This window comes from Corvus brachyrhynchos, unplaced genomic scaffold (assembly GCF_000691975.1).
Source record: "Corvus brachyrhynchos isolate BGI_N302 unplaced genomic scaffold, ASM69197v1 scaffold194, whole genome shotgun sequence".
Taxonomy (NCBI): Eukaryota; Metazoa; Chordata; class Aves; order Passeriformes; family Corvidae; genus Corvus; species Corvus brachyrhynchos.
The window spans coordinates 1,014,378-1,041,305 of record NW_008237890.1 but is presented as its reverse complement, the minus strand read 5'-3'; the positions used below and the strand labels follow the sequence as shown (position 1 = coordinate 1,041,305).

The 26,928-nt window shown below is 34.3% G+C and overlaps 1 protein-coding gene across 4 annotated transcripts in view; it reads left to right on the top strand.

Annotated features, from left to right (window-relative positions):
• Positions 1-26,928, top strand: part of KIAA2026 (KIAA2026 ortholog) — a 53,927-nt gene that overhangs the window by 3,284 nt on the left and 23,715 nt on the right. For 2 of the 4 annotated variants that reach the window (XR_001861540.1, XM_017732827.1), the window contains exons 3-5: positions 6,274-7,706; positions 14,817-14,893; positions 20,358-20,447. Coding sequence is in view for 3 of the 4 variants with exons in the window: in XM_017732827.1 (XP_017588316.1) it covers positions 6,274-7,706; positions 14,817-14,893; positions 20,358-20,447 (1,600 nt within the window). In the remaining variant the exon portion in view is untranslated. The remainder of the gene's footprint in view (positions 1-6,273; positions 7,707-14,816; positions 14,894-20,357; positions 20,448-26,928) is intronic. The other 2 variants (XM_017732828.1, XM_017732829.1) reach the window with 2 other exon arrangements.

The following is a 26,928-nucleotide window of genomic DNA, read 5'->3' as shown; positions in this document are numbered from 1 at the left end:
GTATTTCATGCAACAATTAGATTAAAAACTACCAGAATGCTTAACTACAGTCTAATTTCATGATCTTGTCACTGCTTCCCTCACTGATAGCCAGAAGCAAATTATCTTTGCCAGTGCCACTGCTGTTACCCCACTGATTTGGCATTTCAGCTTGTGAGTTAGGTAACAATTTTAGGTAGTACTTGTAAATAACTCTGAGATTTTGTGGTCTTCTTAAATTTAAGAGATAAATAATTCTCTGCAGTGTTTAATGTTAATATGTTTCACTTTGAGGAAAGTGAAGCTTATAAGTTTGTATACTTTAACAGTAATTTGAGTGACTGTCTGAACATGGAGCAAAATGGTAAGACAGTATTTGCTTTAGGAAGCAAAATGTTTCTAGCTTTTTTCAAAGTTTACAGCTTTGTAGACTTTTTCCCATATGTAACCAGCTCACTCTTAATTTTGCAGGTAATCTTCATTTTCAACAGATTTGGAGCTTTATGGCTGACTTGACTGTTAGTACTTTTTTTCTCTAGAACTTTCTTCTTTCTTCTAAGCCACTAATCTTCTAATCACACTTCGCAAAAAAAAAAAAAAAAGCGCAAAGATTTGTTTCTTTGGTAAAATTCTCTTGATTTTTGCTCAACTCTGTGTTCTAGAACTCAGAATTTGATAACAATTTTATGGAAAAGGACATTTTGATTGGATTTTAATTCACTGATAGAGTCTGTAGAATAGTTTACCAAACAAAGTAAAAATTATGCTTTCATACACCTGTTTCAAGCACATTGCTGCAAAACTGTAGTAATTAACTGGTAAATCTGTGTATCTGGATATACTCAAAAGTCCCAGAACCTGTGCAAAGGATGGTTGATTCTACAGAATGTTCCATGATAACAGAAAAAGACCATGACTAGCTTGCCTCTTTACACCTTAAAATTTTGAACCGTGCCACTTATTAAGAGGCAATAAAAATCTGTCAGTAGATAGCTGGTTCAATATTTTTTTGACTCTCCTGCCCTCCTCAAGTAATCATGCTTTGGATATCTTGTCTAAGTTTTCTTGCCTAATCACACCATGTTTTCAAAGTAATTTGGACCTTTCTGTACCAATTGTTTCCCAACTCACCAAAAAAGTTCCCAAAGTACCTTTTTCGAGCAGTTTTATGAAAAGGGCTTGGAAATTGGAAGGCCTATAAAAGGCATTGTACATTTCCAGTGGAGATCACATTTTATAGTGTATATAAATTTTCAAAGTGATGCATATATAAATGCACTTACTTTCAAAACTGTTTTTATTTGAAAATGTATTGCAACTTTCTAAACTTACTTTGGCTTATTGCTAAAGTATGTATTATGTTATTAAGAAGAGAAAATGGTTATTCTACTTTTTTTTTGTTTGGTACACTGAGGTTGGAACAGAAGAGGTACTTTCTAAACAATATGGAAGATTGCAGCCTTGGGTATTTTAGTTGGAGAGCACCATACTGACAGTTATGTTTGGATAGGCAGCACTTGCTCTTCACCCAACTTTCAGATGAGTTATCAGGAACATAAAGAAAAGGGCTCCGTTTCTGGCCATCTAGTGGGTGACTCAGTGTGCTTGTACTTACTAGCCATAAATTATCTTAGTTTAGAATGTCTAAGAGTTGCATGCTAAGAGTTGCATGCTTTCAGTCCCAAATAAATAAGGGTATAAATGCAAGGGCCTTTCTACATAACTTAGCCTCATAGCTAAAGAAATTGTCTGTTGAAGTCCAAGTTTATATATAAATTCTTTGTTTTAGATGTTTAGGTACTTTTGTAAGACACAGGCATCTTATGATGAGAATTAAATAAAACTAAAATTAAATATAAATATTCAAAAATATAAACAAATATTATAATGTATATTGTACAGAAATAAAAATAAAATACAAATTAAATTAGTAAATTAAATCCTTAAAATAATGTTTGATTATTTCTTCCCCACAAAACCCTTGAAATTGATTTTGTGAGCTTTTTTCAACTGTATATTTTGGAAGAACATTCTGAAGTGGGATTTTTATCTTCTCTTCTGCATTTATCTTCAGGGAAATTCTACTTCAAATCCGTTAGTTACTGTTGTTATATAGGTATCCTTTGTTGAGAGTTCTCTTTTTCTTGTAATTTATCCATTTCTTGCACAATCAGTTACACTTTTCTTTATGTAATGTTTTGTAACTTTCTCCAGGGGATACATCCATAATAGTAGACTCAACATGTAAAAACTGAGAAGATATCATTGCAAAGCTGATTTCACTATTTTGCACCTAATAGTTTTTGTACAGTGGAAAAAGCACTTCCTCTCCCGCCAAAGTACATATATGACAACATCTGATTTACTATTATTGTCAGTCTTGTTTTTAAGCATTCCTTTTGTTCAGTTGTTGTAATTGTCAGAATACTGACTATTTTTCGAATTATTAATTACTTTTCTATGAGTTTCTACCCAGTTGCTTGGCTACATGCTAAGTAAGTAACAAATCAACTAGTTTACGTATTAGTTAACAATAAGTAATTGTGGAATTATTTTATAATTGGAAATGCGTGACTAGTTAGATACTGAAGTATAAGGTGGATTCCTACTGAAATTTTCAAAACCACCAGTGAATGGCAGATAATTAACTGGTTGATTTCAGTGGAAATTAAGTGTCTGTGTGGCTTTAGTTTGTTGAAAATTATGCTAGGCAGTTCTGTGTCTTTACCATCTCTGAAAACATGATCCTGGGATAAGTTTCAGACATGGTCATTGAAACATTTAGAGAATTGAATTCTGGCTGCAATTTGGTAATTTAATTAAGGAAATTGTGGAACAAGGTATGCCTATATAATCAGTTTTGCTTTTTATGAGGATGTTAGTATGGAATTAACTGGATTCTATGAAAAAATATAGAGTATGTAATAATATGATTTAAGATATTGGGGGTACAGAAATAAGGTTGCATGGGCATCTCTAAATTTAATATCTTCTGACTACTAAATCTTGGCTTAATTTAGAATAATATGTATTGCTAGTCTGTATGTAACTTTCTGCTTTATTTTTTAAAAGAAAGTTTGAAAAAACAAGTTATTGTAGAATTAAAACAGTTGTCTGTATCTTGTCATTAGATTCCAGTGTCTGACCTTTTACCAGTGAATCAACACCTAAGGTTAGAAGTGATAATTGGGAGAACAAAGTAAAATCTAATCTTTGTCTCCTTTCCTCACCAAGAAGTCTCCTGTTGCAAGCAAGAAGGAATTTGCTGGTGATTTGTGTCTGCTGCCTTAAATAAGGGAGGAAATTATTAGAAAAGTAGGGAGTTATGTCTGGACTCTCTTTTAGGTGTTGTCGCTACTTGGGTATCATGTTTGATGGGTTTTAAGGTCAGATGCTGCACGAGAGCTGCAAAACAACTGATGCAGGTGTGTTCTAGAAATATGGCTGTTGTTAGTCTAGGAAAGTCAGCTTCACCTTAGAATAGTTCTGCTATTGCTGGAAGTCCAATACATATCTGCAAACATATTTCTGGTAAATGTAAATGAAAGTATGAAACAACAGGGTTTTTTACAATTGCTGTTGGCATAAAAGCCAAATTTGTATGTTCAGAGAATTTCTCAGTGTAAAGATATTTGTGCCACTAAAATATCAAATGTCATTCTCTTACCCCTCTCTCCAGTTTCTTTCTTCCTTCACCCCTGCTCCCTTGCCCTGTCTCCTATTCCCTCTTTACTTCCCTTTATCCTCTTGAAAAAACCACCCCAGGAAAAAGCTGTGCCCTCCAAAACATGCTAGCAGAAGACTTCAATAATGAAGATATGAAATTTTTTATTGAATGTCTGCTGAGAATGGAATGACAACAGATATGATAAAGCAACAGTGTAAAAACAAGGCAAAATTTTTACTAGTGAAAAAACTTACATTTTTCTTTTTAAAGAACCTTTCTAAACGTTCTTAAAAATGATACAGTAATTGTAATTTTATCTAGACAGAGGTGAATCTAGAGTATTGTATTTATTTTGATAATCCTACCTTGATTTAAATTACTACTTGGTAGGAAGTTGAAACTCTTTGCAAAGATGGTATTTTTGCATCATCTACAGCTTTTTGTTATTAGACAATACTGAAATGCTATTGTTTCTACATATGTTCCATCTCACCATGTACTCACTAATTTAGTCTCATTTCCATATTATGTTAATAGGTTTCACACCTTTTGAAGGCAGGAGGTTATTAGGAAGTATGTCATACATTTAGGAGGAGTGAGGGAGTGGGATCCAGGAGTGCTATGAGATTTACATTTGAGACCACTTTGTGCTTAATATCATTTCTCCCTCTGCCTCACTTGGACATTAGTTATTTTTATTTATTATTTTCAGTTATTTTTATTTATTATATCAATGCAATATTAGCACATTGAAATAGAACATAAATCAGAATAAAATAATGCCCACTTTACCTGTGCAAGTAGTAACTGTTGAATTTAGTGGTTTATTCAGCAAGAATGGCTAGTAAGATTTTGTGCTGAAAAGTGGGATTTTGTCTTTATATTCCATTCTTTATATGTCATAATTTATATTCTATTCGATGCAGTTAATGCTGCATTGGGAGTCTGAAGTTAAGAATTTACTGACCTGTTTGCTTTTACCTTTTATGTTTTACATGAGTCTGTCTTTCTGCACTTACTAGATGTTTAAATAACAAGAATGCATGTATGTGGTAACAAGTCACTGAAAATTTAATTTGATTATAGAATATAAAGTATTTGGTGGAATCGTAACTGTATTTTATGTTATTTTGCATACATATGGCATGTTTCTCCTGTGCTGATACTAAAATATGGACTAAGCTAGGTTTGTTGCATTTTTTACATTGTTAAGATAGCTAGTCAATAGTTAATGCTTGAAATACGTGCCCTTCAAGCTAGAAGCCACTATTAGCGTCATGTTGTCAAAAGAAACATTTTAATGTATCATTTCTCTTTTGCTGAATTTGGAATGGATACATGACATTTATTTGCTACTTTTTTATGAAGAAATAAAATTGGAGGTTTGCAATTTGGAAATGAGAATGTGTAAATTCTGGTAGCAGGTCACGTTTGGGTAAGAGTTAGATTATAGTTTTTACCAGTGATAGAAGCTTCAGAGAAAAAGGTAGGAGAAGCTTAGGATGAGCTCTAATAAATTTTCTGTAAGTGCAGCTGTATCCTAATCCTGTCTTTTGGAATCTGGTCGTGCTTTCAGGCAAAAATGTTAGTGCAGCATTAAAGAAAATATCCTTCTGTTGGTAGTCTTTGATATTTGTGTGATTCATGCAGATATCCAGTTTTCTGCTTTGGAAATAAATTAACATATATTCTGTCTTAGATAGATGGTAAGCTGCATGTAATTGATTATCTGAAATGGAAGCATTTCTTTTTCTGACATTTGTTGCCCTTAAATTTCATGATGAATTTACAAATAAAAACAAATAGACGTTCCCAGTCTATCATATGAAGTTTACATATTGCTGTCATGTTTCCTCTTGCTAGTGTTTTGTGTGGACTCCCAGATTACTCAGAAGTTTTTAGAGGCCTCTGATTTCTGATAACCTCTTTCTCTGAATGCACGTTATTTCTGCTCTATCCTGTTTTTTAGATAGGGGGACCAGAGCTGAATACATTTTTTCAGGTGAGGGCAAACCAATTAATGTAATAACATTTTATTTTCGGTATTATTTTCCATCACATTCTTCATGCGTCCTGATACTTGTTTCTTTTTTGACCACCATTGCAAACTAACTAGTAGCACACCTTTGGGTGGGAGGGAAAATGGCTGTTGTGCATTTAAGTGAAGGAGTTTGTATGTACACTTGTGGGCTGAGCAAGGGAGGTACAATGCAGGTGATGCAAGCCACAGGGCAACCATTTGAAAGCAAGATTTACCTGGAATTTGTTGGATGGTTTGTTGGAAACACTTAATTCTGATAAAAAGGGGTTGGGGAAGGAAATACATTTTTGTTAAAATCCAAAAATCTAAAGAACTCAGACTATTGATATTTGCCAGGCTTTTTTCTAACCTTTTCCCCTTTTTTAAACTAGTGATGATAGAAACAAAAGACTATAATTTCCCATTTTGGTCCAGTGATGTGTTGTGCACTGCAAAGTAAGACAAACTGAAGTAAAACTTCAGTTTTACTGTGCTCTTTATTACTTCAAGAGAAATATGTTTGTCATACTGTAGTTTTGGGGTTTTTTCTCCCTCATTTCTTTTTGTTCACCCAATATCTGAATTTTCATGAAATTTCTTTTAATAGGCAGAGAGATCAAGAAAGAAAAGAAGCAGAAGAAGCTACTCAGAAAGAAATAGAAGAATGGGAAAAATCACTTTTAGCTCAAGCAGCACCTACAAGGATGGAGACAATGTGGGAGATTCCATCTATTGGTCATTTTCTTTGTTTAGCACAACAGATTTTAAATTTACCTGAAATAGTATTCTATGAATTGGAACGTTGTCTTCTGATGCCTCAGTGTAATGTTTTTTTATCTAAAATAATGACTTCTTTGTTAAGTCCTCCTCATCGCAGATCTACATTACATCGCAGGCCTACATTTTCCTACAGGACTTGGGAAGCAGCACTCAGAAAGAAAGTGCAACACTGGTATACCATTGTAGGGCAGACTGACAATCCTAATGGTGCTGCAGAAAAACTTGGATTATGTCCCCAGTTTTTCAAAGTGCTTGGAGAAGTTAATCCCTTGGGGGAAAAACCATTTCATGAGCTACCATTCTACCAAAAAGTATGGCTGCTAAAAGGTCTCTGTGACTTCGTGTATGAAACACAAAAGGATGTTCAGGATGCGGTGCTAGGTCAGCCTATCCATGAATGCAGAGAAGTAATTCTTGGTTATGACTGCTTGGAGAATGCATATGTTCACTTTCCACAGTTCTGTGGTGCAGATGTTCGAATTTACAAACAAAAACCTTTTCAGGCTCCTGAATTCCCATCTCTTCCCATCAAAGTCAAAAAAGTGCCACGTATTAAATCAGAAAGAGTAAAACATGAATACGGAAGCAAAAGCAATGGGGAGATCAGTTCTGCTGGTAGAGAACTGCTGTGTCATTCCAAGACAGAAGGAGAGAAAAGTATGGACTCCATTGTTATCTGTCCAGAAAAAAAAACATGTTTAGGTAGCTTTAGAGTCACTACAGAGGAGATGAAGATTGACTGTGAAATAAAAGCCTCAAGAGTTTGTGACATCAAAAAACCTGGTTGTTTTATAGAGAACTTCAGGAATTTGATTACTTCAGGAGAGATTGTTCATATGGGTGGTCACCCTAGTTCAGAAGAAATAGCAGATGTGGAGAATGGACAAGGTTGCACTGAAATGGCCAGAGTAAGATCTGAGCTGAGTCTGTTAGAGGAGAACACACTGAAAGCTTGCCAAATGCACGTCAACGGCACTTATAATGACAACCAAGACAGAAGTTACGATGAATCTACTAAAGAAGTGGTGCTAGAAACCTCACTGCAAAATAATAGGAAACTAAGTAAGATGCTGGCAAAAAAAAAGAAAAAAAAAAAAAAGAAGTTGAAGGATATTCTGAATGAAAATCTACAGAGAAAACTTGATGACTTGCAAAGAAAGCGTGAGATTCATCTTCATTCATTCAAATCATATAAATCTGAGATCCAGAACAAGTTGTTTATAATTAAAAAGAAAGCAAAACATAAGAAGCACAAGTCTGGTAAGTCGACGTTTTTACTTACAGTAAAAATTAGGAGGACACAGATTTTTTAAAAGCTTTTTTCCTTAGTTGATAAGTCTACATTTTATTTTGTGAAAAAGCAGAACCTTATTGCATTAAACAACTTGGATATTAATTTTAGAGTCAAAGTTACTTCCCTGATAACACAAGCATATAAACCATCAGCTGATTAAACTGTAATTAATTTTCAGAATGTATATTTAGAGAACATAATTAATTGGAAGAGTTCACTTGTTGCAAAAAATATTGAGGAGAATGAATGTGACTGACTGGTTAGCATCAGAGAGTGTCACTTGAAGGCATTTTATGGTATGTTATATTACAGTGATTGTAGAAATGTTTCTCCCCTTTTTGGTAATACTACCTTATTCAAATTATGAAGAAACACGGAGTAATTACATGAGATCATAAATCTAAAATCACTCAGTGGAACTGTGCAGTCTTAGGTCACCGAACAGTACTGCTTTGACTGTGGGCCTGATTGAGTCCAACAATAGGGATGCATCAGCATCACATTTTATGCTGACGACATTTTTGTTACGGAATTGGATAGCATCTAGTTAAGTGTTTCAGGTGAGTGATATACAACCCAGATTTCAGTTAACTCACTGGAAAATTTTAAAGGTATTTGCAAACAGTAAAGTTACAAAATCCTTAAGTCGGTTTGAATTGTTCAGGTAGCTGTAGTGTTTTTGATGTCAAATGAAGCACCAAAGAAGCTTCATCCTGTTGAGTCCTGGGCTAAGTTATCTGTGCTAGATTTTAGCAGACTCCTTCAAACATTATATTTTTTGAAGTGTGAGGCTGCTCTTCAGAATGGTGTAGACTGACAGATAAATACTGGATTTCATCTGAGAAGCAGAAAGCCAAAACCAAGAGTCCAGGTGACAAAAAAATGTCTTCTGAAGAGTAAGAAGCTAGCCAAGATGTGCTGGCAGTGCATTTAGCTAGAAGTCAAAATCTAAGGCTAAGAGAACAAGTAATATTTAGATCCTAAATATTTGCACATAACATCCAAAGAACTGTTTTACCATTTAAATCATAAATTCCTCCTTCCAAAATATTTCACTGCCCACATCTAAACAGACACTTTAGGAGTTGCAGTTGAAGTTCATACATGTAGTATTCAGGGAAACTAATGTATTTTACGTTCACCTTTGTGACTGTTAGTTCCATAAATGCATCAATGTTTTCATTCTTAAAACCAGGCAAACTGAATAATAACCCAAATGGCAAACAAGGACTCTAGTTTATGGAACTGTTGTTCTTTATCTCCTGATATGTTGAGGCATTTCCCATCTTATTCTGACTACTTCTTCATTTGACCTTGCTGGAGAAAATTTTGCAATAACTTTACAGCATTGCGAGAAAGCACTTTTCTTCCTATGGTTGTTAAATGTCCATTGCTCCTGTAACTGCTAGGCTGAAATGGGTAGGATTGGATTCAACTAATGCTAATACCTTCTTGTTTTGTAGTATTTCGTAATGTTTAAGGCTAAGTAGTAATTCTTAAAGATTGTCTGAAATTAAATCTTCTATTTAAAGATTCCCTTACAATGTAGAGCAGAAAAAGTGATTTAGTAAGTCTTGTTCTGAGTCCACAAAGACACTTGATTTAAATCTGATCCTAACCGTAATAACTCTTTACAATGTTCTTTAAATGAACTGTACTCAGTGAGTAGAAGAGAACATCAGGAATGTAAAAGTGAATACCTTTCATTAGTTTTCAACAATTTTTTTTTTCCTGCTGTTAGTTGTCGGCAGCTAAAAGTAACTGAGTCACAGTTTGTGTTTCTATTGAGATGATTTGCATACTCCTGACTTGCTGTGGCAGTGGTACCCATCATGAATATAGAATGGTCAGACAGTTTTTTCCATCTGAAAACCTCACAGAAATATTGTGAGCAAAACTTACTGGAGAATACAGCTATGTTACGACCTTTACCATAAGGCACAGTTTTCTTACAGTTTATGAAAAGGTGTAACCACTTTACTGAATCTATGTCTTTGAAACAAGGTGATGGTTATTAATTATTGTGGCAGTGTTCTGTGTCAATATTATTGACAGAGTAGTACTAAACGTAATGGAAAGACAGAATCAGAGAGAACAGTTCTGTAAACAACTGCATGCTATGCATTCATTTTTGAATGTTATTTTCTTACTGGAGTTAGATAAATAAAAGTTTCAGTGCAAGGCACAGTACAAGAGCATGAGAATCCTACAATTGCATGTTTGAAAAGGGGATTGGATGAAATTCAGAACATCTGTAGGGTTGAGAAAATAGGAGGGACCAGAGGCTATTTGAAATAACTGTGATGTGCCTGAAACAGAGGTTGAAGTAAGTGTAAATTGAATCTCTTTTTATTCCAATTGGTATAGAAAACACCAGTACAGCACACTAGTTTAGAAGAACCTTGGTTGTAAATTCCATACCCTGTACTCATGCTCTGGAAGATTCATAATAGTCTGCCTGCTTGAAGTCCATTTTACTATATATTTTATTTCTTTAGAGTACCATTGCATTTTGTGTGTGAAGTCAAACATTGCTTGAACGTAAGAAAATAAATTTAACAGCCTTGCAGCAACTTTGTAGTGCCTGGTTTACTGTCCTTGGGAGTTTAATCTTCAGAAGTCTTTTGGAGACTTTTCTCTTCAGTGTTGTAAAAACTTTGTCGTGTTGTCAAGCCTGTAGATAAAAGAACAGCCTGTTGATCATGTTGAAACATTGTGAGGTATTCCAGCAAGTTGTAACGATGTACTCCATGCATTAAGCTTCAGTGCCGCTGTCTTCAGAGATACAGGTTTCATAGGGTTTCTTTACATTGTTCTGTAAATCAGCAATATTAATGCACTTGTTCGGACTGACTTAGCTCATTTGACTATGTAAAAGTGTATGCTGTGTCAATATGGAAGCTTCAAAATGTAATAATGCTTCATTTTCCAGATTGTACCGTGTTATATTTTCTAAAAGAAGAGCTGTTGGAAGCAAGATAGAAGAATAGGAGAGTAAAAGGAAACAGGATATGCTCAGTAGTTGCCAAATCTTTGAAAGACATGAAGTGTGTCTTACAAATTTGTTAACAGAAAGATACAGGGCCTGTTATTTAATTTGAGAACACTGCAGTTGCTGCTAGAATGTAATGAAAAAACAGAAATTCTTGCAGTTGGACAGGGCTAACTTAACTGTATTCTACCATGACAAATACTTCTGAGTTAGTGTTTGATATTAAAAACATCTGTTGCCCCATCTGGGATAAAGATACTCTGCTCCATATCCAACAAATAAGTTTCATTCTTATAAAAATAATTATTAAAATAAGTATTTATTAAAAATTGCTCTGTGTTGTCACTTTATAATTTGAAGCGTGGATGGGCATTGCTTTTGTTCTTCAAGGAGAAACCCCAAGAACTCAAATAGCAGAGTTCACAATAAAAAGTTTTACTAGATCTGTAAAAAAGTTTCTGTTTTTGAATCAATTGATCCCAATGTGAACAAGTTATAAATAGGTTGTATTGTTCTGATCTTGCTGAAGTAATTTACAAGTATCAGGAACATTTTTGGGGTTTAGTGTTTTACTAGTCTCATTTTTTTGCCCCTAAACTAGTACTAGAAGAGATCAGAATTATTTCTTTGTTTCCCCTTCTTCACCTTTAGATGCAAGACCAACCTGAGAGGGCTTATGTTTTAGTTGCATCTAATCTCTCTAGAGTGTTTTTTGGATGCTCATAATTAGTGTTCAGGCCCTAGTTGTTATGTTACTTTATTAATTGCTTGCATATCTATTCACTGATATTATCTGTAGAATTTGTTTTGGCTTGAAATGAAAACCTATAGCAGTCAGGTATCTCCTGCGCTTACTGAATTTAAGTTTAATGTATAAGAATTTTCACAGAGCTGGCTAAGGGGCTCTTGGTTAATAAAATGTTGATTTCCTATGAACTCCTTTTGGGGGTGAGATGCCTCATTGTCTCTTCCGCTCTGAACTGAAACCAAACTGAAGTGTGGAGCCTTTTGGAAAAGGCTGTGTGGAGACATAATTAGTAATTATATCACAGTAAATTGTTAGTAAACGTAAAGTTACACAGGAATGTCTTTCAATGTGGGAAGGAAGCAGGCTGTGTTGAATTGAGTCAGTGAACTAAACAGATTATGTATATGAGATTCTTAATTAGAAATACTTTTCTAGTAAGGACTTAGGGTTCTACTAAGGTTTAATAAGGTTCTAATAAGGTTCTAAGGCTTTTCTAATTGATTGCTTTTAGTCAGCAGTTAAATATATTTGTAATTGAGTATGCTCTGAAAGGTACAGTACACCATGATTCAAAATGCACTGTGATCTAACTGCTGTCAGAAACATTACTTGATCTGCTCAGGAATTAATATAAGCCCTTGAAATAGTTTCTTCACCTGGGATTATGGGCCAAAGATCTCTAGCAGACCTCAGTGAAGTGATTTGAGAAGTTGCCTCTCACTAGTGATTTTGTTATCCAGTCAGGGTTAGTAGCTGGGTGTGTATAACCAATTACATAGACAAGATACTTAAGTTTATTACACGGTTGCAAGTCTGGGTGCTAAGAGGAAATCCACAAAACCATCACACCTCTGGGTTACAAAGATGGGTTTTTATACACTTTTTAATAATGTATTTCACCTATGTAATACATATGAATTACAGATAACTGCCAATTGTGAAAGATTTGGTTTTTGTTACCATTGTTTGAAGCTGAGAAATGATTTTTGGAAAACCATACACAAGTTTTTTAAAAGGGAGAAATTACCAGTACTACCACTACAACTTCCTTCTAACATCAATTTTGTATTTTAAAAGGGTTTTACTGAGGTAGAAGATGAATTTGCTGTAGTTTGCTGTATATATTAATTCTCTCCCATCACACAAATATCTGTAGATTTTTTCTTAGCTTTTAATTCATGATATCAAAAAATGCCTGCACCATAGGACATCTGGTGTCAAAAAGATGGGAAAAAGACTGTGTTGCTGGTCTATACAGATTCATGCTTAGCTCACACCAGTTACTAGCCTGGGAGCTGTGTATGTCTTTTCGTATATATTCCAACAGGTATGCTTCATGATATGTCAGATTCTATTTTTATTTTAATGACGTAAGGCTCGTATTTCTTGTGCTTCCGGACAAGAATTTTTGGTGTGTCTGTATCTCCGTGTATTTCCTACTTCATGCTTTTCAGCTTTTCATGCTGATGTGAAGGAAGAAATGTTTATTTTATTTGGGTTTCTAATTATTTGTAACTCTTTCTAAAAATTTTCCTCGCCATTTTCATAAGGATATATTGGGGAAAAGAGAATATTTCTGTTTAACTGTTACATCTTGAATTGTACTGCATCATACATCATATAGCACTGGATGCTGAAAATAGTCAAGGAAATACTTGTTGAAAAATAGTTGAGAGTATTCAAGTAAAATGAAAATTTTATTTTAAACATATTAAAATTTTTCTTTTTTGTAAAGAAGCAAGACAGTCTAGCTGCCTTATTTTTTGTCTTTTCATTTTATTTCCAGATAACATTTTTTTACAGGGCTATAACAAGGAGCCGCCATATGACCAGGCTTCTTTTTGAGTCAGTTTGTCAAAAAAGCTTCTAAGTGTCTGCTTTAGTTCATTCAATGAACAGCACTGTTCTCAGTAGTAGCGCGCAACTGTATTCATAAAGTATATAACAAAAATGCTGGCTTTTTTGCCCATTGTCAGAATGTTTGGGTTATTGTTCTAATAAATAAGCTTCTCTGTGTTACACTTGCTCTCTAATGTGAAATATATAAGTGCTTGGTTTTGGTAGTTGAGGGCTCTTTAATTTTTTTAATATGTTTGGTATGGGGAGTTTCTAGGTTGTTTTATTGATTTTAATATAGTTTGATTTTGTGTGGAGTTTCAGCTATAGATTCTTCAAGCCAAGTGCCTTGTCCCATAGCTGTGTTTATTTCAGAGTCAGGTAAGACGTTCAGAAAACTCACAGTGTAATAAACAGGAAATATAGTTGCATAGTCATCTATAAATATTTGTATGTGCATGTACATACACATATGCACACACCTAAAGCATCTGTTAGGAAGAAGGTTAAGTGCAATTTTTGCCATTATTTTCGTTCATATAAATATCAAATCTGCCTGTGCTTATTACCAAGTGTCTGCAATCATGCTAGTTGACAACAAATTCTACATTGTATGATTATTTTCTTCATGCTCTCTCTTTGTTTAAGGTTTTTGATTATTGTTTAGGACTCCAGAATGTGAACAAGTGATAATGTTAGAGTGATGGTTTTGGCCTGAGTGAACAAGTCAAAAGTGATCTTGTTCGAATTTATGGTATAAATGTAGAAATAACCATATAAGAAACCTTGCTGTCTTGCTGTGACATAACTACTTGATTTGAGAAATGCATATGACTTGTGAACTCTGATAGTGTAGGCAGTAGAGCACTTGCCTTACCTTCAAAGAGATTTTTTGTTACATCTGGGTTTGTATATAGCACAGCTGCGTGTGAAGTGCATTATAGGAAGTTGTTTGCATTCTTCTAAAAATGTTAGGTATTGCCACAGGCAGAAAAAACAAATCAACCTGATTTCCTTGGTAAATTCAGTATGTTCAATCAGGGATTTCTAGATACTGCTTGTCTTTTGAGTGCGTCTTTTTAGATACTGAGATCCCAGATCCTAATGTGATTCTTTACAGTGTTAGAGAAAAAAATCTTGCAGGTAAGATGCTATATTTCTTACATTTGTGCCTTAAGTTCTAGATTTCACTTCTTTCAAAAGAGTGGTGTGAATGTTACTTTTATGACTTAGATTTTTAGAGTCTGTATTATTGAAATTTTAGTAGGCTTTTTCTTTTTCTTCTTTTTTTTTCCTTCTACCCCACACAAAAGACTGCAGTACACAGATACTTGTTTAATGTTTGCTTCTGCTGAGTCTAGTTCTTATGCATCGTGTTTACTTGCTTTACTGAAAGCTATCATCAGTTGCAGTTTAACTTTCAAGTCTGCATGTAATTTGGTTTTATTAATAAAGTAAAACAAACAGCATTATGAAGCTTTTCTCTTTTAATCTTACAAGGAAAAAAATCGCTATCTAAAAAAGCAATCACAAAGAAGAGGAAAGGTGTCAGAAAGTCTACCATACCAGAATTTCAGGTAAATTATTTTAATTTTTGTTTTAATCAGTTGAAATCTGAATGTCTGTTAAATAAGTCCTTTAATTTCTGATAGAGACCTTGGAAATATTAACTGAAGCTTCTTCTAGTTTTAATGGCTTAAACTGATAGTATTTTTAGAAGTACATTTCACCTTCTCTTGGTAAAAAATATTTTACGATTTTTATTATGTGCAGCTTGAACACTGTTTTCAGTGTTGTTTATGATCCCAGATATATCTGTTACAGTATAAAACCTGTAAATACTAGGACTTGTTAAAAACATTTTCAAGGTAGATGTGATTCTCTGGGATAAAATTACTTGGTTTTGTATGAGGTGTGACAATGTGGTTCTTGAACTGAAATTTGGCTTGGTTAACTGAAGGACTTGCAAGATAAGCAACAGCGCTCACCCTGCTTACAACTGTTATTCCTCATCACCATGTGATTTCTAGGCCTCTAGGATCTCTTAGGCTCTAGAAAGCACCAAGAGTATGAATTATGCTAATACGGTTTTATGGTGCTGTAGTAGAAGTGTTATGGCACTTCCGTTCTAAGTTGCTCTCTATGTGTGCAAGGCTGCTTCCACTGAAGTTCTCCTTTGGCTATCTTTTTTTTTCTTCAGAAAGCAATCTCTGCTAGTTTGGCCAGTAGACTCAGCTGAATCATGACTGTTTTGTAATACCATCACCCTGAATCAGCTGATTCCATCATTATCATGTGTTTCAGATGGAACTGGTAGAATTTCTGGTGTTAAAAATGGTTAGTAACAGTCAGCGTTGAGAAACAACTGATGTTTAAGTGTACACTGACTTTGTCTATATTGTAATGGTGGTGAGTAAAATGTTTCCTAACAGCTCCAAAAATAGGTATGGTGTCTAAATTTTTTTTTTCCAAGCACATTACCTGCATGCCATGGATATATACAGTAAGGTTAGAAATAACTTCTTACATAATTAAACTACTACAGTTAAGTAGTCTGTCAAAAACACTGTCTAAAATTTAGCCCAACCTTTTAGCTTTAGTAGATAGGTACATTTACGTATCTAAGTGTATATTAATTATCATCTGTAAAACCTTACATTAAAATATAATAAAATAGTTCTGGCTCTTTTGATCAAAGCTAGGACTCATATCTGTTTTAGGTGAGGCTCAGACTGATTAGTACGGAGCAGTTTAATCTTATTGAGGAGCTTTTTAACAACAGTTTTTAGCAACTTAAGCTGACTCTTTCAAGAGGTATGACTGTTAGAAGAATTTGCAAAAATTAAAATGTTTATATTTGGAAGAATACTTAGACTTTTGGAGTCTGGTAAGGTGTGCTTCAATACATTCTTCCCCACATACATGAATGGCCAAACTATGAAATGATGTAACTGGTTAAAAATGCAAGTATATTTTTCAAATGCTTGGTAAAACGGCTTAGGGCTTATAGGCCTTGTGAGATATACTGGAGGGTATAACCACAAGAATATTGCTATTCATGTCTACCCATCAGTTCTTTTGGAGTGAAAGTTAATAAATTAAAAAGTATAATATGTTTCCTACATATGCAGCCTTCATAATATGCAGCCTACAAGTGTAAAAAAACCCCAAACCCAACCAGAAGGTACTTTATTTTGTAGGATTAGGTTCTATACTTAAGTGTAGATAAATGTTTTACCTGAAAATTATGACTTAGTTTTAAAGCTGAGTAAATTAGTATTAATAAGTCTTCTAATGTGTGCAGTGACACAATCAAAATCAATTACTAACAAAAATTCAGGAGATAATAGTGCTACCTAATCTAATATTTAGAATGCCATTTTTATAATATATAGCTCAAGGCTGCTTTAAAAAAAACCCACAAAACCCCTAAAAACAACCAAAACAAAACAAACTCAAATTGAAAGCAGATGCAAATTAAATCCTTTTTACCAAATAAAAAGGCACAAAAACCAAGTCCTGGTTTTAATATTTTAAAAATTATTGGAGAAGTGAGTTTACAGCTTCATAGATCATGATTTGTCTCTTGCTTATTATTCTGAGTTCCAAGCTACTTATTACTGTTGCTCATTAACATTTTAAAGAAATTAACAGTAATTGCACTGCTGTACAGAAGGGACATTAATGTGTTTTGGGGTTTTTTTCCAGTTACAGAGTACATTTAGGTTTGGTAACCAGGGCTTCCCTGAGTCTTTTCTCCTTTCGCCTCATGTACGTTCACACCTAGCCATATGGACCTACATGTACGATAATTAAGGAGAAAAGGAACGTGAACACTCTGTTTCAGTGTGTCTTGAACAATTTCAGTGTTATCAGCTGTGGTCTATATTAAATGCAGATCTCAAAAGTGGGATATCTGAACGTTTTCCACGTGTAGATATCAGTGATAAAAGAGCAGCTTCGTAGGAAATGCAATTATAAATAACAATCATTACACAAATAACCTGAAATAAAGATGAGACCCTGTTGAAGTGTGTAAAAATTGTGTGAGAAGTTTGTCTGAAGTTAAGGGGGCAAGGAGAGACATCAGTGATCTGGGGGAGTACACTAGGTTTGTATTTATCTATAGATCCACAGATTAGATATGGTTCTATGATGCTAAAGAGTTCATTTATAAATTGATTACAAGAGAGTCCCAAGTTGGAATGGAGCTTGGTTCCCCGTCTTTCCTTTAAAAGTTCAGGGGGGACTTCTTTGTATTTCTTCCTTGACGTTTTAGGAGTCATGAAAGTCTTTGAGAGATTACTGAGATCTGAGGTAGTATCATAACATGAAAGTTGAACACTGAATTTGAAATTTTACTGAATACTGAGTACCTGAAGCTTCCACTCTATACAGTTGAAAAACAGGATGCTTATTGCCTATGAAAAATAAGTCCCTATGTAGTAAGTACTGTGCTGGATGTGATGGTGTCTGTGTTGCATGTACTCATGTTAACATGTACACAACTAATGAGATTACATTAATGTAAATGTTTACAACCTGAATCTTTAAGCTACCATGTAGTGTTCTAGAGAATAGGGGCAAATATTTCACTCTCTGGTATTTCAAAAAGGAAATTTTTTTTCACTTCTGATTATTTTTTTCATGATAAGTGATTAGAAAGTGTGTTCTTCAGGAGCCATATGTGAAACTGCCAGTAAGCTATCAGAATGTGACAGAATTATTAGATTGTAACATTAATACTTTTTTCTTTGCCTTAATGTTAACTTACCCATAAAAACATACAAAACAAGTCAGAAGGCAATCTTGTTTGCAGGAAATTGAATTGCTAAGTTCCACCAATTACCAACCATGAGCAAAGAACACTGAAACATAAATAAGAATCTCATTGGGAGAAATAGCATCTAGAGTCCATATCAAAATGATCATGTGAAGTACACTTCGTTATTTTCATTACTGTTTTTTTCATCCTTTCTTCAAAACGCTAGCTTCATTCTATAAGATAGGAAATGTTAACCATGTGAGAGAAGTTTCAGAATTAGCTTCTTCCCAGTCAGCACGCATCTTTATTTTCTTATCTCAAGTCATACTGTGAATGAAAAAATCAAAGTTTTTTCTTGAACCCTTTTTATAGTGCTTTTCAATAGAGTATTCGAGTATTTCAAATACTAAACTAATTTTGACCGTAAATCCTCCAAACTCAGGTGCTGTTACTTTCCTTGTTTTACCAGTAGGTAATTGACACACAGTTATGACCCTCAAATGTACATCTCATCGGATGAAAATTGTGACTTAGAGATTTGATTACTCTTGCCTGTCACCCCCAGCCCCAAGAAAATTAAACTGTATTTATTGGCATTGTTTTTCCCATTGATGTAGTTTGTATTGGTCACATAGGAAAAATAAAAAGCAGCAATAAAATTTAGTAACTGAATTGTCAGGTGTATGTATAGTCAAAACAAGTGGATTATAATTGGGTAGGGAAAACTTTTATCCATGCCTTTATTGACTTTTGTCAAGGATTTTGTGATGTACTTTTTTGCTTAATAATGCAGTGTCATAGATTTCTTCACAGGCCAGACAAAGCCAGTATTTGGCTTCAGTTTATATTTTATGTATATGTATTCAGTTTGTATTTTATGTATTCTTTAAGTGCAGGATGTGCATGTTGAACCTAGTAGAGTTGCACGTAGTAATTCTGTTTTCTGGGTTGAGAGAGACATCTTCCTAAGCAAATTTTGTATACACTGTCTGTGGCAAGGCTCTGCAATTTCCTTATTAATTTCCTATTCTAAACATGATAAATGAGAAAACTGTAAGCTTTGGTTTGAGTCACTCCATTTCCTCAATGCTTCAAATGCACACAAATGTTATGAAAATAATGGCATGTGTGCATTAGAGGTTTCTGAAATTTGTTTTGCTAAAAGTGTCGATTCGGTGTTTTAATCGTGACTAGCAAAGGTGCTTTTTCAATATGAATTTGCTGAAAATCTGGAACTGCACATGAATTTGAAATAAAAATATATTGTTATAAATTGCTGATTTGGAAAAAATACTTAGCAGTTGTTTGATAAAAATGTTTTAATGTTGAGGATGAGTTTTGTATTGTAGGGGTTTTTTTATTTAATTTTCTGAAATTCTTTCAACATGTTTTCAATAATAAGGTTGTTCAGAAAAAGCAAGTCTTTATTAATATTGGATAACCTGAAAGAACCTAACATCTTAATAATGTCTAGTTTTTTAAGTCTTAACTTGCCCTAGATGATGGTAAGACAAAATATGTAAGACAGATCACCTTTGTTTGACATTTTTTTCAAGAAAATAATGTCCATTTTCTGAAAGGAAAAAAATGTAAAAAGCTGGTTTCTAAAGATAAGAATAAGAAGAATGTAATACTTTTTCAAAACGTATGTTAAGTAGGTAGATTTGGTAGATGACTAGGCTGCCTTAGAATCATCAAGGTTGGAAGAGACATTCAAGATCATCCAGTCCAGTTGTCCACCCAGTACTACCACTGTCACTCCTAAATCACCAAACCCCATCACCAGATCCAGATGCCTCTTGAACATATCCAGGGTTGGAATACTCTGTGTAAGCATTTAAAGGTATGTTCAGGAAAAGTTGTAACAAGTGTTATATGTTATAACCACAGCATACTACAAAGCTAGTATACTTAGTTCACCAAGGACTTGTTTGATACTCAGAGCTGTTCTAACTCATTACTGTACTTGAGACAAATTTGGTGGTTGTTATTCACAGAAGTTTTAAGAAAATACCTATATTTTGAAATGGAAGCTTACAGGTAGAGATGTGGTTTATGTCTGAAGAATAAGAGTATTTTCTTCTTAGATTTTCTTCCTCTCAACAAGTCCTGGTTTTTTGTTTGTTTTTTTTTTTTTTAATGTTTAAAAATACTATGAGAAAATAAAAATCAAATGGTGGCACTAAGCAATAATGTACTTTAAAATTTTATTTAATTTCACTGTACATTTTCCAAGTCCCACATCACCAAGTGTTTGTGTTCATTTGTTTTTTTAGCTTATTTGCACTAATCTTGATGAACTCAGGGAATTAATCACAAAGATTGAGAATGAACTCAAAGATCTGGAGGACATTAAAAAGAAATCGGTATGTGACATTAAAAGCTTTCTCTTGTATGGATATGAAACAGTGCCAGTTACTTGCTGAGGCCTGTCAACTGAAGTTTTTTATGCTGTTCAGTAACTGCATGAAACCTCCTAAGGCGGATACCTGGGGACTGTAATCTTAATCTTTTCTGTATATAATGCTCTGTTCTCAATGTTTTTATGACAAGTGAATTCAATAACTGTGTTAGCACTTTTCCCTGCTGAAACAAACTATGGATAGTGGTAATACCTTAGAATGAGTTGTTCATTTCCATTAAACATATGACTATTTTGCCCTGAGGACAAGTTCTTCCCAACAAATAATTACAGGATAGAATTCTTGTATCTGCCTATCCAGTGCTGATCAGAACTTCGAGTGAGCTAGAGTTCTTAATTCCTTTTTTTGGCATGTGTCATTAAAATTTACTTTGTTTAGTATTTATTGAAGGAGTTTGTACCAGAAAGCATGCTGTCTAGCTTTTGATACCAGATTGAGATACAAATTTTACCAATATACACTGGATCACTGAGTCTATGCAACTGAAAACCTCAAAGGAGTAACAGATAAGAGAATTCAGCATGTTTGGGCTTTTGTAGGAAGCAGTGATTCTAATTAACTTGATGGATGGGTTTAAAGACATGACTGCTACTCATTTAAACAGCCCTCTACAGTGAACTCTCACTACTTTTTTCGTTGTAGTTCTGTTTATTGAACCTTTGGTAGTAACTTCTGTGGTGGCATTTCTATGAAAAAGAAGTAGATAGAGGTGTTGATTTTTCTATACGTTAGAAATTAGGCTGCTTTTAATTCAAGTGAAAGTTTATAGTCCCATGCAGAATCAATATATTCTTAAGTTATTTAAATAGGGGAGAGAGATGTGGTAGGAGAGAGAGACAATATAAATTAGGATTCTGAAAGACAGGTATCAGGGGAGACAATTAGCATAATAATTGTTAATGTAGGCAAAGGAATAAAACCAGCCTAATCTTGAAATTATTTTGTACTTGCTAAATTGCAAACTGCTTTTATCATAAGAATGCCAAGAGAGTATCAAAAAAGCTATGTCGGCAACAGGATAAAAAGCCAAAAATGAGGGTGTGCTGCAGCATATCATTAATCTTAGTATAGATGAGACTTTTAGTCTGCTAGTAAAACTGCAGGAGCAAGACTTCTTCAAGGGTGGACAAATGCTAAATATGTCATAATTGCTCTTCAAACTGAAATCTGATAATGTCATTATGTAAGTAAGTTGCATGCACATAAGTACAGGGGAGTTAAGATACAACTCATTCAGCATTCAGAAGTTACGAGGTAAGGACAATTTTTCATTGTGCTTTTATAGACCTTCAGATCATGATTCTGCGTCTCTAAACACTTGTGTTGTTAGAAGTTTTATGTAAAGAAAAAGGGTTGGGATTAATTGCTGAAGAAGCGGTTGTGAGAAAACAGTAAAGCGAGATACTGATTTTGAAAAAAATAATTATCAGAGAAACTTCATTTTAAACATACAAATAGAAAGGTACTAAATTAGGTGAATAATCATAAATTTGACTTGCTAAAATGAGGTTTTGCTTTGTAAGGAAAGTCTTTAGGATTTATTTTTGGTGTCTAACACAATATGTAATTATGTCAACTATCTAAAAACTGGAGAAAATGCAGAACTTTCGTTCTTCAGCTCTAACCAAATGACATTGTCAGTTTCAGAAACATCCAGAATAACGTTTGGTCAGTTTTTCTGAAGTGCGTAGTCTGTTAAGTAAAACATTTTTTTAAATTTGATAATGGAAATTTGACCTAATGTGAAAGTTTATTTTAGTATGATGGCACTTACATGCTGTTCATGGACTTCTTTCTTGTTTTGACTGAAAGGTGGTGATGTTCTTACTACTTCATGATAATTTAATATTGATTTTTATTTGCAATAATGACCTGGGTGAAGCCATAGGAATCTTCCTTCTTCGCAACTAATCTCCTTGGTAATTTCAGTTGCAGTAGTTGCTAGCACATGATACTGAGGAAAACCTTCAAGGCAAGCTTTACTGTTATGTTAAATACTAACACATATTAGAAGTACCACTTATTTAACTTCATATTAAGCCTTTCAAGTATAACCTTTTTTTAGTCATAACCTCCCTTTTGTTACCTAGAAGACCATTCTAGAGAATATAAACGGAATTCCTTCTCCTGAACTTGAAAGTAGTGGAGAGTATAATGAAAGAGCTGAGCTACAGTACCTTTTTAATATGAATAAACTTACACTATTTTCCCTCATTTTTTGTAGGTAGTTGGACTGGTTGTATCTGATACTTTTCAGAACATCAACTTGGGACAACAAATGACATGGCAGATTTTTGTTTGGCAAGTTAGAAGAAACTTAGGATAGGGTTATGTAGTAGAAAATAATGGATAATTTTAAATTTTGGCATTTTTACAAGTTTCTTTTAGAACAATGAAATAATAAACCTGTTGGAAAATATTTTCACTGTTTGGTTGATTAGTTTGGTTCTCTACTCTTGTACACCTCTAATGTCTTTTGAATTAGGTATGAGTAGTATTTTTCCTTTTAAAAAGCCTTACGCTTTTTCTTGATTACTGGTGAGTTCGTTATACCCATGATGAGATTTGCTTTGTGCTAGTTTGCTGCGACTGTTAAGAGTGGAAAATTAAATTTGACCTCAGTTCTTTAATTTTGAAGAGTTCCCCTCTGCTCTTGAAGTCTAGCCACAGTTCTGAACTGATGCTGCAATTTTACATATGCTTTCAACTGACATAAGCCAAAACTGCTGCCAAATAAATAGTTCCTACTTCCTGTGTCTCTGGAAGCTCCTATTTTCTGTGCTATCCCATGAGAGAGGGTAGCAAAATTCTTTGTTCAGTTGTGTGGTGAGAGATTGTGATAAACCGAAATACTTATTTCTGCTGGTGATTTGTTTGTAAGCCAGACCAGTTTTCTAATGCAATTTATCGTGGAGTTGCAAATATACCTGTGCTTGTATTCTGCTACAGGTTGAGTGGTCATTGTAAGAACAGAAACAGCCATCTAACAGGATGAAAGTGGGCAAGAGAAAGTGGGACTGATTTTGACAGAAAAAGTGCCTTTGTGTGGCAGGTGAAGTTGTATGTGATATTACTATCAGGGGTGCTCTAAAAAATGATTTTATTCTTCAGCTACTGAACAGTTCTTCTCCTTACCACATATTACATATCCAGAGGGAGAGGAGAAATTAGTTAGATTTACTATTTGTTTAAGTACCTGACTAGAAATAAGAGTGTGAAAGGTGCAGAAAGGGGACTTAAAGTTCAATGTTTTGTGCACTGCGTAGTGAAAGGCTGATACCCTAGGGAATGTCTAAGCTAGAATATCTTCTAGTTCTTGTAAATTGCTTAGGACATGTGAAGCAGCATCCTTTAATTTTAAAATAGTGTGGCTAAAAACTGGAGTAAAAGTTGAATCAATAGAAAAAAAACAGAATTTACAGCAACAAAAATTAGATGCTAGTAGAAATTAGGTCTCTTTTGTTGCTAGTACTTACATAGAAAAGATGTGGGTGAAATTACAAGCAGTCAGTAGATAATTGTAAACCTGAAGTAGAGGAACATACTGGATAAAAATTCTATTGATATTTTGTTGCATTTTTACCTCTTGTTTGTTTTTGTAAAATTTGGGCTTGATATATAATATGTGTGACCATTCTGTTGAATGTGACCTCCTAGAAATTTGCTATAACTAGCAAGTTGACCAAGGTATGCAAAGTAGCTTAATTCCACACTTGCAGTGGTATTGCTGAAAAAATAATTTTGACAAACACGTGATAGGGAAGCATTTTGCTAGTATATTTAGGATCACAAGAAGACTTCTATCTAATATATGAAATTTATTTTATGAGAAGAGGCTCATTTTGTCAGATCAGTACGCAAGTTAACAACTATCAGTCTCTGGCGTTTTGGATCCCATTTTTCCCTAGGTCTTCTCTGTCTGGTCAAATCAGTGGAAGTTGCAGTGTGAATTTAAGTCTTCTTACTGCCTTTCAGATAATCGACTTCTCTTGTGATCTGAAGTAATTTTCTGTGTGTGTGAAACTGTTAATTAAGCTACTTAGTAGATCAGTTGTATGTACTTAGCTGTTGCATATCATAGCAGAAATTTATTTTTCATTTTTAAATTTTTTTCAGACCCTTCTTGACATTGTGTGGTATTAAAGTGACGGGACTGCGGGTACTTGTATGAAATAATGAACTCAGGGCTTTTTTGCAGGTGCCAGCTGAACTTGCAGTACGATTAATGGGGTTTTTAATGTGAATGTGGAAATACTTCTTGTTTACTGAAGTGCAAGACTTTATTTTGGTAGCACCATTGGATTTGAATCATGCCCTCTAAGTCTGATGGATAAATGCATAGCTGTCTAGGAGGTGAGAGGGGAGGCTGGAGCCCAGGATTCCCACAGTTAAGCTGAGAAGGTTAAAATGAATAAAGGGCAGTACCTTCCTGAGAAGCAAATCACATTGTCTCTATAGAGAGAGAAAGTTGGACAAAGGTTAAGGGAAGGAGAATTACTTAGTCAAAGGACACCAGGCAAGGTAACAACTAATTATGGTTTGGAGAAAAGGCTGTGAAGGTTTTATAGTTTGCAGAGGTCTGTAACATCCTGATGTTCTTGACTTAGTAGAGTCAAAGTAAAAAAAAGTAAAATCCTCCCTTTTAAAGGTTTTGTGTTCTGCTATTGTTCCTGGAGTTTATAATGAGATGGTCCCAGGAGGCTGAATGCCTTTGTCAATCTTTGGAAGTGGGTATTGTTTTTAGGCAGGTGAGTCAAAAGATCTGAAAGCAAACTGAGGTTTTCTGCAAATGTATTTCAGAGCCTGCCTGAAAATTTAAAGTGAAAAACCCACTGGTTTTGGTCAGAAATATTTAAAACCTCAGACAGAAATTAATTTGTGGGGTTATTCAAAGGAATATATTGATCCAGGGTGGAACATACTTCCCTTGTCTGGTTATTTTTTTTGAGATTCCAGATGGGCTGCTGTTAAATTTGTTCCTGGGAGGTGTAAGCATCTAAACTAGAAGACTGCTTGCTGAGGTTTTTCATTGATTGGCTACATTTTATTTTAAAAATATGTTAATGTGTGGGAAAAATAATGCAAAATGGTTTATTTAAAAAGTTTATAAAATATTCCCTCTCTGTTCAGTGAAGAAATGGGAAAAATTGTCACGTTTGAAAGTGTTTGGCAGGGAAACCGTCTTTAGACAAGACTGTACAGGGACTTCTGAAGAACTTCCCTTCAGCAGAAATTTATGTAAACATCAGAAATAGTTTAGGGCTCTTACTAATATTTTAGTCAATCAGACCTCAATTTTACAAACAATTAAGTGGAAAAACCTACTGTGTCTTTTCATTTGGGGCCCAGGGAGACATCTTTATTATTGGATTAAATCTTTTTCAGTTTTTATTCAGAGGTTGACTTCCTTCTCCCCTTTCCTGCCTCCTCTTGTCCTGACCAGTTCCTCCCTCCCCAATGAAATACGTACCATGCTTGAGACTTTTGGATGTAAACAGTTTTCAGTTACACTTGTTTTCATCAGCCTTACTATATTTACATTAATGTACACACAAACAGATCTGAGAAATCTGTGTATGCACACCCATTTGCAGGTTTAAACTGCAGATAAAGAGAGCTACAATAAGAGAGACACCAATAAATGCTTAGAGTTTGCAAGTATTAATATACACACTTGAAGTCTTGCAGCTGGAATGTTTCCTGTTAATTTAAGCCTGGGTTCTCTGTTAGTATGTGTCTTCGTCTATAACATGTCTAACACTCTCTTTTTCCGTCCTTATCCTGAACACTTGATTTGTGCTTTAGTCACTTCCAGATACTGTTATTGCTTCTCTGTGTCTTGCCTGCATCTTTTGAAAACACTAATATGAGCCCAAAATACTGAATTTTGAGACAGAAATTTACACATTTACATCCATGCAGCTTCTTGTACTTCTGAGGACAGATGGAAGATGTGGAGCATTTGTATTATTTAGTTGTTTAATATGAATGAATAAAGCCAATTTTAGGTTTCAGTTTTTGAAATCTTCTCCACAAGACTTAATTTGTCTTCTCTGATATTTTTAACTTTGGCTTATCTCACTCACATTCAATATTTTTGTCAGTCTTCAGTTTTTCTTAGCTTCTCCAGCTTTCTGTCTTTATTGTCTACTTTTTTCTCAACTATTTTCTCTTGATCTTTCATGCCTTTCCTTGTGTAACTGACTAAACCTCCAATATATGTATGCTAACAAGCTTTCTTTAAGCCACTTTTACCACATACCTTTCTACAGTTCCAAATGTGAAAGTGTGGGTTCTGCATCAGAGGTGAATGTGTACTTACACATTTTTGTCACAGAAATACTACTGTTTATTCAGAACATTTCACAGTGCTTTGGATTTTGGTCAGTTAGTATGTTGTTTTGAGGAAATAATTCAAGGCATT